Genomic DNA, 12,405 nt, shown 5'->3' with positions numbered 1-12,405 from the left:
GATACCATCTTCAAATTGATAAATTGTAGTTTTTTCATTCATACTTTCATTCGTTCATGTACAGAGTATATATAGAGGGTAATCACCATTCTAAGAATGGGAAAGAATGATACAAGGAAAGAATGATATAAGGAAATAACAACTAATATCCTAATATCTCAACTTTCCTAATATCTCAATATTCCTAATATCTTAATATTCTTAGTATCTCAATATTCCTAATATCTCAATATTCATAATATCTCAACTTTCCTAATATCTAAACATTCCTAATATCTCAACACTAAATGATATAAGGAAATAATGATATAAGGAAAACATTCCTAATATCTCAACATATATATATATATATATATATATATATATATATATATATATATGAAAGTGAATTGGCTCTCAGATTTAGCCTGATTAGTTATATGTATTCCACCTCTTTGCCCATGTTAAGTTTAAACTGGCAGCGGGAGAACACATAACAAATGAAATTTCACAAAATGAAATTCTAAAACTTAATTTCATTAGGGGGAGAGAGAGCTAATAGAAAAAAATGACTCTCAATTGAGTATATATGGGACAAATTTAATTAATTAAGATTGTTGGGAGTGTTAAACTCCTGAAAAGGGTACATTAATTGCTTTATTTGCATGTTGAACTTCAAATTCAAACTATTAAATATGTATAGTAAGATCTAAGTTATTGAATAAGATTACAAACAAATGAAATCAAAATAGATATAAAAGTAGAAAAAAATAAGATTGGATTACAAATAATGAGATTTCAAAATATATACTTTTTGTTACCCATCCAAATATATATAAAATTATATTTTGAGAGAGAAAATGAGCTGCTGGCGATTTCAATAGAATCTGAAATCCGAATGAGAAGATTGGGGGTGCGGCAGGAAGAAATTGAATTCGGGAAGTATAAACTGGGCTTCCCAACTGCTGCATAGAATCAGGGCTGGGTGACACTGAAGATCACATGGTCACGTACTGCTCAGCTTTGAGCTATTGAGTAACGATTGGCTGAGGGGCACTTGGGCTTAAGGGAATAGATTTTAGCTGGGTACAAATAGGCCGGCTAAAGACGAGTAGGTAGGGTATGACGAAGCCCGCGGGGTGACACATGGTTGAAGACACCGTGGCGCGTGCGCTCTCTTGAATTGTATAATTCGAAAGTCGGCATTGAAATAAGTAATTCAATGGCGGCTTTGAACAAATGCATAAAAAAACTGAAAGAAAGAAATAGTTTAGTCATTATAGAGAGTTCATTTAAACTATTGTCACGCGTGACAACCTGTTCTCACTCGTCTCTAAGTTGGGGATCTTTAACATTAAAATCTTTAGATTAGGGTTCATACAACTTATCTCTCTCTCTCTCTCTCAAACCTATTCTTCTGCTTCCAAAATGGCGTCTTCTTCTTCTTCTGATTGGGAGTTTGACGTGTTTCTTAGTTTTAGAGGAACGGATACTCGCAATACTTTTACTGGTCATCTCAATACAGCCTTAAAGAGTAAAGGAATTAGGACCTTTATCGATGATAAGGAGCTCAGAAGAGGGGAGGACATTTCTTCAACACTTTTTACAACAATAGAAAAATCAAGGTGCTCAACAGTTGTTCTGTCAGAATGTTATGCAACTTCCAAATGGTGCTTAGAGGAACTGGTAAAGATGTTGGAGTGCAAGACAACCATAAAACAGAGGGTTGTGCCCATTTTCTACCATGTGGACCCGTCGGATGTTCGGGGACAGGGCGGAAGTTTCGGACAAGCCTTGGATGCACACAAAAAGAATTTGAAAATCGAGGAGAAGCAGTTGCAGAGGTGGTCGGCGGCTCTCACTGAGGTTGGCAATTTATCCGGCTGGGACTTGGGAAATAAGTAATTTTCTAAAGTTCAGCTTTTTCTAAATCCTAGCTAATTATTATTGTGAGTAGTATTAGTATGTTTATGTTTATTATCCTAAGTTTATTATTATTATTATTATTATTATTATTATTATTATTAGTATTATTGTTTGAAGAAATATGAATATTGAATAGCATGTTAGGAGCCTCTACTTAAAATCAGGTGTGAACTAAGACCCTTATTATGACTAATGCTACAACAAATAAGCACCTCCGGAATGTATGGCATTCAAAATGAATTTAGTTATAATTAAGCACCCAAAACATGTCAACCTAAAGTAAGCACCTGCCTGAGACCTACCTCTTCTGAAAAGGACAAACCTGAGTTAAAAAAGGTTAATAATACCTACCCTTGACGTTTTCACAAGATGGCTGCAGCACCCCACGTGAAGATCCGGCCATAATCCAAAACCTTTACACAAGCCATAAAAAGCAGATAAACCAAAATAAGAAGATAATATAGAAAAGAAAAAGAATTAAACTTTTCTCTCATCTTCGAACCTTTGCCATCTATTTTCAAAAATAATTTTTTTCTCTAATATAAAAATAAAAAAACATGTTTAATAACTAGAAACTTATTTTCTATTTTCTGTTAAAAACAAAAGACATGATGTTTCTTAAGGAACGATTTAAAAAATAATTATATAAACATTTGAAATGATTAAAAATAAAATATTAGATATAAATTATTTTTAAAATATATTTAAAAATATTACAAATAGATTAAAAACGTTTCAGGTTTTCAAATAAACTTTTATTTTACAAAACATCACATAATAGTTTTCAAAAATTATTTTTTAGAATTATTCTTGAAAACAACTACTAAATAAAACTTTAGATTTTTTTTTTCTTCTTCTCTTTTATTTTATTTTAAAAAAAATTATAACATTAAAACCTCAAATATTCATTAACTGCTTAGGCTTGGAGATGAAAAAGGAATAAGAATTCACAGAAAAACTATAGTAAAGAGGAGTATGATTATTAATGGAAAAAGCAATAAATTATACTAAATGTTTGTAGAGCATCCTCTAATAAGAGAGAAGGGGGTTTTCCAGTTTCCAATTTGGATACTATAGCGCTTTTTATTCAAACTATATATGGGGTATTCCCTTTTCTTTTTTACTGTATTTGATTATGGATGAATATACATGCCCAATTGGCTTTTTCAATATATTTAATTTCTTGTTATTAAGTACTTGAATATCATACCATGTATCATCAAAAAAAAAAAAAAAATGGGTTTAGATATGATGTATTTTGGATGAATATTTTGACATCTACTGATGCTTAATTTGCCAATTTTTTTTTTCTTTTTCTGAAGCTGCCATAAATATGACTATGTACCTATCCACGTATTTACTTCATTTTCCTCTGTCCATTTAACATGCTTTGTCCAACTTACTACGGTTTGAACATTAATGGGCTATCAAGTTAACTACTATTTGTTCAAACTGGCAGGTCTGAGGCTCAGCTCATTCTGGATATTGTCGCAGATATTTCAAAATATTTAAATTGTGCATCCTCAAATAATGCTCAGAACCTAGTGGGAGTTGACTCTTGCATAAAGGAATCGGAATCAGTCTTGTGTTTTGAGTCAACTGATGTTCGGATGATTGGAATTTGCGGTATGAGTGGCATAGGCAAGACTGCCCTTGCCAGAAGTATTTATGAACGGTTTTCGGACAAATTTGAAGGTTGTTGTTTTCTTACTAATGTAGGAAATGTGGAAAGAGAAGGAACTGACTATTGGAAAAAGGACCTTCTTTCAAGTGTATTGAAGGACAATGATATAGATGTGACAATCACTTCGATAAAGACAAGACTTGGCTCTAAAAAAGTTCTTATTGTTGTTGATAATGTGAGCCACCAATTGACAATGAAAACGTTAATTGGAAAACATGATTGGTTTGGTCCTCAAAGTAGGATCATTATAACAACTAGGAATAAAAGGTTTCTAAGTGGAATGGATGCAATGTATGAAGTCCAGAAATTGCAGGATGATAAAGTGGTTGAGCTCTTTAATCATTGTGCCTTTAGAAAGGACCATCCAGCAGAAAGTTTTGAGAGGTTCTCTCTCCGTTTTATAGCGTATGCTCAAGGTCTTCCATTAGCTCTTGAGGTTTTAGGTTCTTCTTTATATAAAAAGGACCAAGACTACTGGAAAAGTAAATTGGATGAGCTAGAAAAAACCCTTGACAAGGAAATTCAGGGAGTACTTCAAAAAAGTTTTGATGAGTTAAATGATAATGAGAAGGATATATTTCTAGATATTGCATGCTTCTTCAAATGCAGCAACAAAGATCATATAATGAAAATACTTGAGAGTTGCAACTTGTTTCCTGGGAGTGGAATAGAAAATCTCATTGATAGATTTCTCATAACATTTTCTTGTGAGAAGTTGGAGATGCATGATTTATTACAAAAAATGGGATGGAAAATTGTTACTCAGACTTCGAAAGAGCCTGGGAAACGTGGCAGATTGTGGATGCAGGATCATATATGTCATGTATTGGAAAAAAATACGGTAAGAACAAAAAATATTTAAAATTTCTTTTTCTTCGGCAATTTAAGCTTCAGAATTATCATTTATCAAAATTTAGGCAGTTATGCATCAACGGCAAGTAAATTTTATGTTTCTTTGCATTCTTTTCACTTATTCCTTGTTCTTGAATGTTAGGGAACCAAAGAAGTTAAAGGCATATTCCTCAACTTGTTTGGTTTGAAGGAAATACACTTTACCACTGAAGCCTTTGCAAGGATGAACAGGCTTAGATTACTAAAAGTCTATGAGTCTAACCTTTCAGATGACTCTGACTCCGAAAGTACCTCAAGGAAGAGGAAATGTAAAATGCGCTTTTCTGATGACTTTGAATTTCATTCCGATGAGTTGAGGTATTTATATTGGCATGAATATCCTCTGCAAACATTGCCATCTCATTTTAAGCCCAAGAATCTTGTCTGCCTCTGCATGCCTTACAGCCAGATTACTGAGCTCTGGAAAGGAAGTCAGGTATGGTTGTTCTAATCTTCTTCTTGGATAATATGTAATATTCATAATGAAATCTAATTGATTGTAACCATTTCTTTTTGTTATAGGTTTGTGAAAATTTAAAATTTTTGGATCTCAGTAACTCCAAATTCCTAATGGAAACTCCAGATTTCTCAAGGATCACCAATCTTGAAGCGCTGGTTCTGGACGGTTGTACTAATTTATGTCACCTTCACTCGTCCCTCGGACGCCTGAGGAAACTCGCTTTCTTGAGTGTGAGCAACTGCATAAAACTTAGGGATTTTCCAGCCATCTATGAGTTGGTATCCGTTCAAACTCTGGATCTATCTGGTTGCTCAAATCTACAGAAATTTCCAGATATCTCACAGCATATGCCATGCTTATCCAAGTTGTATTTAGATGGGACTGCTATAACAGAAATCCCAGCCTCAATAGCCTATGCCAGTGAGCTCGTTCTATTGGATTTAACAAACTGCAAAGAGCTCAAGTTTCTTCCAAGTAGCATTGCTAAATTGACACTTCTTCGTATCCTTACGCTGTCTGGCTGCTCAAAACTTGGAAAGTTTCAACAGAACTCAGGGAACTTGGACCGCCTAGTTGAGCTCAAAGCAGATGGATCTACTATAAGGCAACCGCCTTCCTCTAGAGCTGTCTTGAGAAATCATAAAGCATCTGCTTAATCCTTGCCAAGAACTTCAGAGTCCATCAGTTTCTTGTTGTCTAATTTAAATTTAGTTCGACTAAATTTAAGTGACTGCAATATAAAGAGTGGAAAGCGCCTTAGTCATCTTGGCATCCTATCTTCACTCAAGTCTCTGAACTTAAGTGAAACCGCTTCATTCATCTACCTTGTATCTTCAAAGGACTTTCTAATCTGTCCAGGCTTGACTTGCACGATTGCAGGAGGCTTCAGACATTGCCCTTGCTTCCACCAAGTGTACGAATTCTAAATGCAAGTAATTGCACGTCCCTGGAATCAATCCTCCCTAAATCAGTTTTCATGTCTTTTAGAGGCTGTCTATTTGGTAATTGCCTCCGACTCATGAAGTACCCAAGTACAATGGAGCCTCATATACGAAGTGTGGCAACCCATGTTGATCAGGAAAGATGGAGTTCCACTTATGATGAAGTAAGTTCTCTTTTGCTTCATATCATGATTTCGATTTTGCTGAAACTTATTTATTTACTTTTTTCTGTTAGTTTTTTGTAACGACCCGCACGCAATCATGTAGATATTGTCCGCTTTAGGCCCAAGGGGGCCCTCACGGCTTTAAAACGCGTCTACTTGGTTAAGAGAAGTCTCTACATATATAGCGCCAGGAACATTCTCCCCTATTCGATGTGGGACATCACAAACACCCCCACATGCAGACACAACGTCCTCGTTGTGTCTCATGGGATTGTGGGGCCAAACAGACAAACACCCCTTACGGGGCTAAACAAACCCCCATACCGGGGTCGGGGATCAGCTCTGATACCATTTATAACGACCCACACCCAACCATGTAAATATTGTCCGCTTTGGGCCCAAGGGGGCCCTCATAGCTTTAAAATGCATCTACTTGGTTAAGAGAAACCTTTACATATATAGTGCCAAGAACATTCTCCCCTATCCGATGTGGGACATCACATTTTTAATCTAGAAACAACTACAAGACTGACAATAATTTTCAATAGGAGAACTATTGCAAGGTTAAACTCAAGAAAGGATGCAGAGGGAATTCATTAATTCATTCAACTAAATTACAATAAATAGAAATTGAAAAACAAACGGAAACAAAGATCATGATCCTACATTTCGGCCATGATTCACAACATGAAACAAACTAACCAACAACTTCCTAAAGACTAGGACTTAAAACTTTTAAATAACTAAAAAATAAAACAACAATTAAAACACATGCATAAATAGCCAAAATAATACTCCTTGCATTAGGTGCTGCAAACCCCAAGCTTTTTCCTTAGAGCTTCAAACTTGCTGACAAGTAGTGGTTTTATAAAAATGTCTGCTAGCTGATTTTCAAACTTGCAGTAAATGAGAGCAATTTCTCCTTTTTTTGCACATCCCTCAGAAAGAGCAGCTTGATTTTGAAGTGCTTGGTTTTCCCGTGAAAGACTGGACTGTGAGAAATTGCAATTGCGGCCTGATTATCAACAAGAACTTTTGTACTATTCCATTGCTTCAAGTGCAAATCACACAAAATTTTTCTTAATAGCTGCAGTAGCTGCAACAAACTCTGCGTCTATAGTGGATTGTGCAACTATCTCCTGTTTCTTAGAGCACCACAAAAAAATTCCCTAAACCAAGACTAAAACGATACCTAAAGGTGTTTTTCGTATCATCAAACGATCTTCCCCAATCACTGTCAGAAAATTCCTGCAACTTGAAACATTGATTCTTCTTAAACTTTACACCAAAGTCGATTGTTTCTTGAATGTATAACACCACTCTTTTTGCTGCTTTTAGATGCAATTCACTGGAACAATGCATGAAACGAGATAAGAGACTCACAACAAACAAAATGTCTGGTCTTGTAGTGAGATACATTAGGCACCTTATTCAACTTTGTCAGTCCCATCCTCCTTGCTTAAGCTCTCCTTTTGGTTCATTGGTGTGACTGTTGCTTTGCAATCCTCCATATGAAATTTCTTAAGTATTTCCTTGGCATATTTTCTCTAACATATAAATACTTCATCTTTAGCTTGCTTGATTTCCATTCCAAGGAAGTATGTCATTAATCCAAGGTCAATCATTTCAAAGACCTGTTTCATTTCTCTTTTGAACTCCTCAACCAGCTCGACATTGCCTCCTATTACCAAGAGATCATCAACATAAAGGGAAACTATGAGCAATTCATTTCCCTTATGTTTTACATTGAGAGTAGCTTTAGACTTGCTTTTTTCAAGGCCTAAACTTGATAAATGCTCATCTATCCTACTATACTAGGCTCTTGGTGCCTGTTTTAAGCCATATAGAGCCTTCTTAAGCAAGTAGACTTTCTCGTCTTCACCTTTTTCCACGAATCCCTTGGGTTGCTCCACATAAATCTTCTCCTACAATACACTGTTTAAGAATATATATTTGACATCTAGCTTAAACACCTTCTAGCCTTTTTGAGCTACAATTGCTAGCAAAAGTTGTATAGTGTCCAATCTAGCCATGGGTGCAAAAGTGTCTGAGTAGCCAATCCCAAAAATCTATGCATATCCTGTAACTACAAGTCTAGCCTTATATTTGTTGATGGAACCATTTGCTTTTAGCTTGGTTCTAAACACTCATTTTACTCCAATAATTTTTTTTTTTTTAAATCATTGACATCTCCTCCTCCATTGCCTTATTCCATTTCTGGTCTTTAATGGCTTCTTCATAACCTGCCGGTTCACAAATGGCCACATTGCATCTTTGATAGATATCATAGAGTGGTCTTGTTCCATGGATTGGTGGATCATCTTCCAATACTTCTTGCCACTGTTCAGGAGCTTGCACTTCTTTTGTTTGGAAGGGAAGACTTGATTTCTACTTGCTTATGGATGTCTCTTGTGCCTGTTCCAAGTTCCACTTCTCATCTTCATTGAAGAACTCATCTTTACTAATAATTAACTTCCCTGTTTGAGGTTGATACACCTTGTAGGCTTTAGAGGAGGAACTATATCCCATGAAGATGCCTGGTTCTGACTTCTTGTCAAGTTTAACATGTTTGACTTGTGGAACGTGAGAGAAACACACACAATCGAACACCTTATAGCCATACCATGCCTCAAATGGAGTTTTATTCTTCAATGCCTTGGTAGGCAATCTGTTATGCAAGAAAACTACAATACTTACCGCCTCAGCCCAAAACTTCTTTGACAACTCCTTGTCATGAAGCATATATCTGGTCATCTCCATTATGTATATGTTTCTCTTTTCACTAACTCTGTTTTGTTGCGGAGTATATGGAGTGGTAAACTGGTGTTCTATGCCCACTTCCTCGGAAAACAAATTAAATTCTTCTGAGGCATATTCTTTTCCATTATCTGACCTTAGAACTTGAATTTTGCAGCCACTTTGGTTTTCCACCATTTTCTTGAACTTCCAAAACACCCCAGCCACTTTTGACTTGAATTTTAAGAAAAAAATCCAGTACAATCTTGTAAAATCATCAATGAAAGCAATGTAATATTGCCTACCTACTAATGATACAGTTCTTTAAGGACCAGATACATCTGTGTGGATTAGATGCAACTTGTGAGTGGCTCTCCAGGTTGACTTTGGGAATGGTCTCCATTTTGTTTACCGTATTGACAAGCATGACAATTCGGTAAGTGATTTGCAAAGGCTTGTAATCCTTCTGACAACTCATTTTTCTTAATTAGCAACATTTCGTAAATGTGGCAATGGCCAAGTCTCTTGTGCCATTTTCGAGTAACGTTCTCCTCAATGGAATAAGCAGTTTGCTCTTCCTCGGTTGGATCAAGTGAGAAGCTTTTGTATCTCATTTTTACTTTGAAAACTTTTTGTCCATTTGCATTGTGAATGAGGTAATGCTTATTTTCAAAGAACACTTTGAATCCTTTTTCTATGAGTTGACCAACACTCAACAAATTTTGATCAATATCAGGTACAAAGAGAACATCTGAGATTGTCTTTGTGCCTATGTTTGTTGAGATGGCAATGGTTCCCTTTCTTTTCACAGCAATGTGATCACCATTTCTTATCACCATTTCCTATCCTAACCTTTGTGATTGTTGTGGGCTTTAAATCTTTGAAGAGAGTCCAATCATGGGTCATGTGATTTGTACAACCACAATCTATCAACCAACTTTCAGTTGATTACCTACTTGAGAAACAAGTGGCAACAAAAAGCTGATCTTCTTCTTTTCGGTCAGCAACTTGAGCATCTGCTTCCTACATTTGATTTTTATGCTTGCATATCACAGCCTCATGTCCGAGATTGTTGCATTTGGAACATTTGGCATCGGGTCTTCTCTAGCATCTAAATAGAGGATGGCATTTCTTCCCGTAATGCTAGCAAGGTGGATATTTTCCTTTGAAATTTCCATTTCTGCTTTTGTTGTTGCTCGAGGTTGTAAAGTCACTATTTTCTTCCTGGTCTTTCGTTTTTTTTCTTATTTTTCTTCTTTTTCTTCTCAAATCCATGATGTTTTGCTTGTAAAGCTCCTTCAGTGATGACATCTTGCCTTATAAGCCTCCTTTGGTCTTGTGCTTGCAATGAATTAAGCAATTCTGCCAAGGATATATTTGACATATCCTTAGTGTTCTCTAAGGTTGTAACAGTTGCTTCATACCTTTCAGGCATCATGACAAGGATTTTCTCTACAATCCTTGAATCATTTAATTCAGAGCCGAGTAACCTTACTTTGTTTGCAATACTTAGAGGTCTATCTGAATAGTCTTCAAGAACGTTTAAAAGCTGACATTCAGTTGGACTCATATGACCAAGCAATGGGTGAATTTGGGAGTTGTATTGCAATTGATTCTCAAACATTAAGAAGTCCTACAAGTTAGTGGATGCGTTTTGGGGGTTCAATACCGGAGTTGGCAAACGGAAACAAAGATCATGGTCAACAATTAAAACACATGCATAAATTGCAGTCCTAAGGCAGCCAAAATAACATTTTTTTCTTTTATTACCAAAAATGACAGTAGTGGTGGCTTTTCTCTCTTAGCTTCGTCATGGTTCTTGTTGTGTGCGCAGGAATACCCATTTTTTGCTGGTATCCCATTCAGCAATGTCGTTCCTGGGAGTGGAATACCTGATTGGTTCAGGCATCGTAGGGAAGGGCATGACATAAATATAGAGGTACACCAAAATTGGTATAGCAGCACCCCAGGAAGTAATAATAATTTCCTGGGATTGACTCTTTCTGCTGTTGTAGCACCCCAGGATGGGGTCCTTGGAAGGGGTTGGTATCCATACTGCGACTTGTACACCCAAAATGATCCTAAATCCGAATCCAGTCACATATGTTCCTTCACTGATGGCCGCACTTACCAACTTGAACATACTCCAATTGAGTCAGATCATCTATGGTTAGCGTATGTACCATCATTTTTTAGCTTCAGTTGTGAGAAATGGAGTTGCATTAAGTTTTCATTTGGTACAAGCGGGGAATGCGTTGTGAAGAGCTGTGGAGTTTGCCCAGTGTACATTGAAGGCACCACAAATGATCATAACAAGCCCATGGGAAGTGCCTACACAGATATGAACGATTCAGTATTGCAAGCTACCAGAATCCGAAGCGTTGGAAACTCTCGTACTGACTCACATGCCCCGGACCCAGAAAGGTTTGAGAGGCAGCGAAATCCTCCCGTATCACGGACTAGAATTGACCGCAATATTCAAGTAAGTTTTAGATAATGTGAATGAAATTAACTCATAAAGTATATGCTACCGATACAATTTTTTACAATCGCTAGTAATGAGTATTACTTTTGGTGTTCATCTTAATTCATAAACATATTTATTATGACTCAGAGAGAGCAATGCATTGGTGTACCAATGTGTGCCATGCACTTGAATTGAAATATGGTAACATTCATCTATTACCAAAGAACTGCATTTTCTATAATTATTTTTGGAGCCTATTGATATTTCCTCAAAAAACTGTTTCTCCATAATCCTTCTTAGTATATTTTAACAGCAAAATGCCCTTAAATATTTGCAAAATCATATACCTCGTGGCAAGATATTGAAAAATAAAAAACAACCCAACTGTCAGATCCCACAAGAAACCATGGAGTATCGAATGTGGGGCACGCAGAGACCAAACCGAAAAAAGATATACCCAAATCTTGTAGCCATGCAATCCCTTATCAAGAGTCTTTCACTCCAATCATTTTCTCTCTCCCTCAAGACCTACAAGAAATACATTAATGTCATTGACTATAAATATTGTAAGTACATTTCGGTGTATTCACTGTATGGTTATAACTAGGGATAATTGTGTTTTCAACTCATATAGAGTTCATAATTAAGATAAAATCCTCCAATCACTTATAATTAATGATAAGGATATGGGATAATAATTGACAAAAATACCCATTTTACTCATTTTTGTCTTTATTCTAATATTTGCCACTATTCTTTCTTATTTAACCATTTTTAGATTTTTCATTATTTTTTTAAACTCTTTTATAAATAATTGAAAATTTAACATTATTTTTTATTTTTTAAATTATAAATAAACAAAAATTATATTAATAATTCAAAGACTATTTTGGAAACATTTTAGAAGTAAATAATTTAATGATTAAAATACCATTTAAATTAAATATTTTCACTAATTTTTTTTTTATACTAAAAGTATTTTAAAGTGTTTTTTACTATTATAAAACAAAAAGTTTTTTTTTTTTTAATCTTCTTCTTTCCTTATTTTAATAACTTTTTTAACATGACTTTTAGTAATAAATTATATGAAATGTTACAAATTTGTTTATTAAGGATTTTTTTTAATGATTTCAATTAATTGAAAATTTATTAAAATA

At 35.3% G+C, this 12,405-nt stretch overlaps 1 protein-coding gene across 1 annotated transcript; it reads left to right on the top strand.

Moving 5' to 3' along the window:
• Nucleotides 1–1,378: 1,378 nt before the first annotated feature.
• LOC117906197 (disease resistance protein RUN1-like) lies at nt 1,379–11,368 on the top strand. The gene is made up of 5 exons (XM_034819174.1): nt 1,379–1,880; nt 3,365–4,430; nt 4,584–4,916; nt 5,003–6,045; nt 10,616–11,368. Exons 1-4 carry the CDS (start codon nt 1,408–1,410, stop codon nt 5,594–5,596), a joined length of 2,466 nt encoding a protein of 821 aa, XP_034675065.1. The 5' UTR covers nt 1,379–1,407; the 3' UTR covers nt 5,597–6,045; nt 10,616–11,368.
• Nucleotides 11,369–12,405: the final 1,037 nt, after the last annotated feature.

The sequence above is a fragment of the Vitis riparia genome, chromosome 18 (genome assembly GCF_004353265.1).
Source record: "Vitis riparia cultivar Riparia Gloire de Montpellier isolate 1030 chromosome 18, EGFV_Vit.rip_1.0, whole genome shotgun sequence".
Classification (NCBI taxonomy): domain Eukaryota; kingdom Viridiplantae; phylum Streptophyta; class Magnoliopsida; order Vitales; family Vitaceae; genus Vitis; species Vitis riparia.
The sequence above is the reverse complement of the archived record's forward strand: the minus strand, read 5'-3'. Positions and strand labels throughout refer to the sequence as shown.

What these genes read in the sequence shown, in the direction of transcription:
- LOC117906197 (XM_034819174.1), top strand. Translation starts at nt 1,408, where the DNA reads ATGGCGTCTTCTTCTTCTTCTGATTGGGAGTTTGACGTGTTTCTTAGT. An exon ending in ATGTATTGGAAAAAAATACG is followed by an intron (nt 4,431 to 4,583) that starts GTAAGAACAAAA and finishes CTTGAATGTTAG; the next exon opens with GGAACCAAAGAAGTTAAAGG. An exon ending in AGCTCTGGAAAGGAAGTCAG is followed by an intron (nt 4,917 to 5,002) that starts GTATGGTTGTTC and finishes TTTTTGTTATAG; the next exon opens with GTTTGTGAAAATTTAAAATT.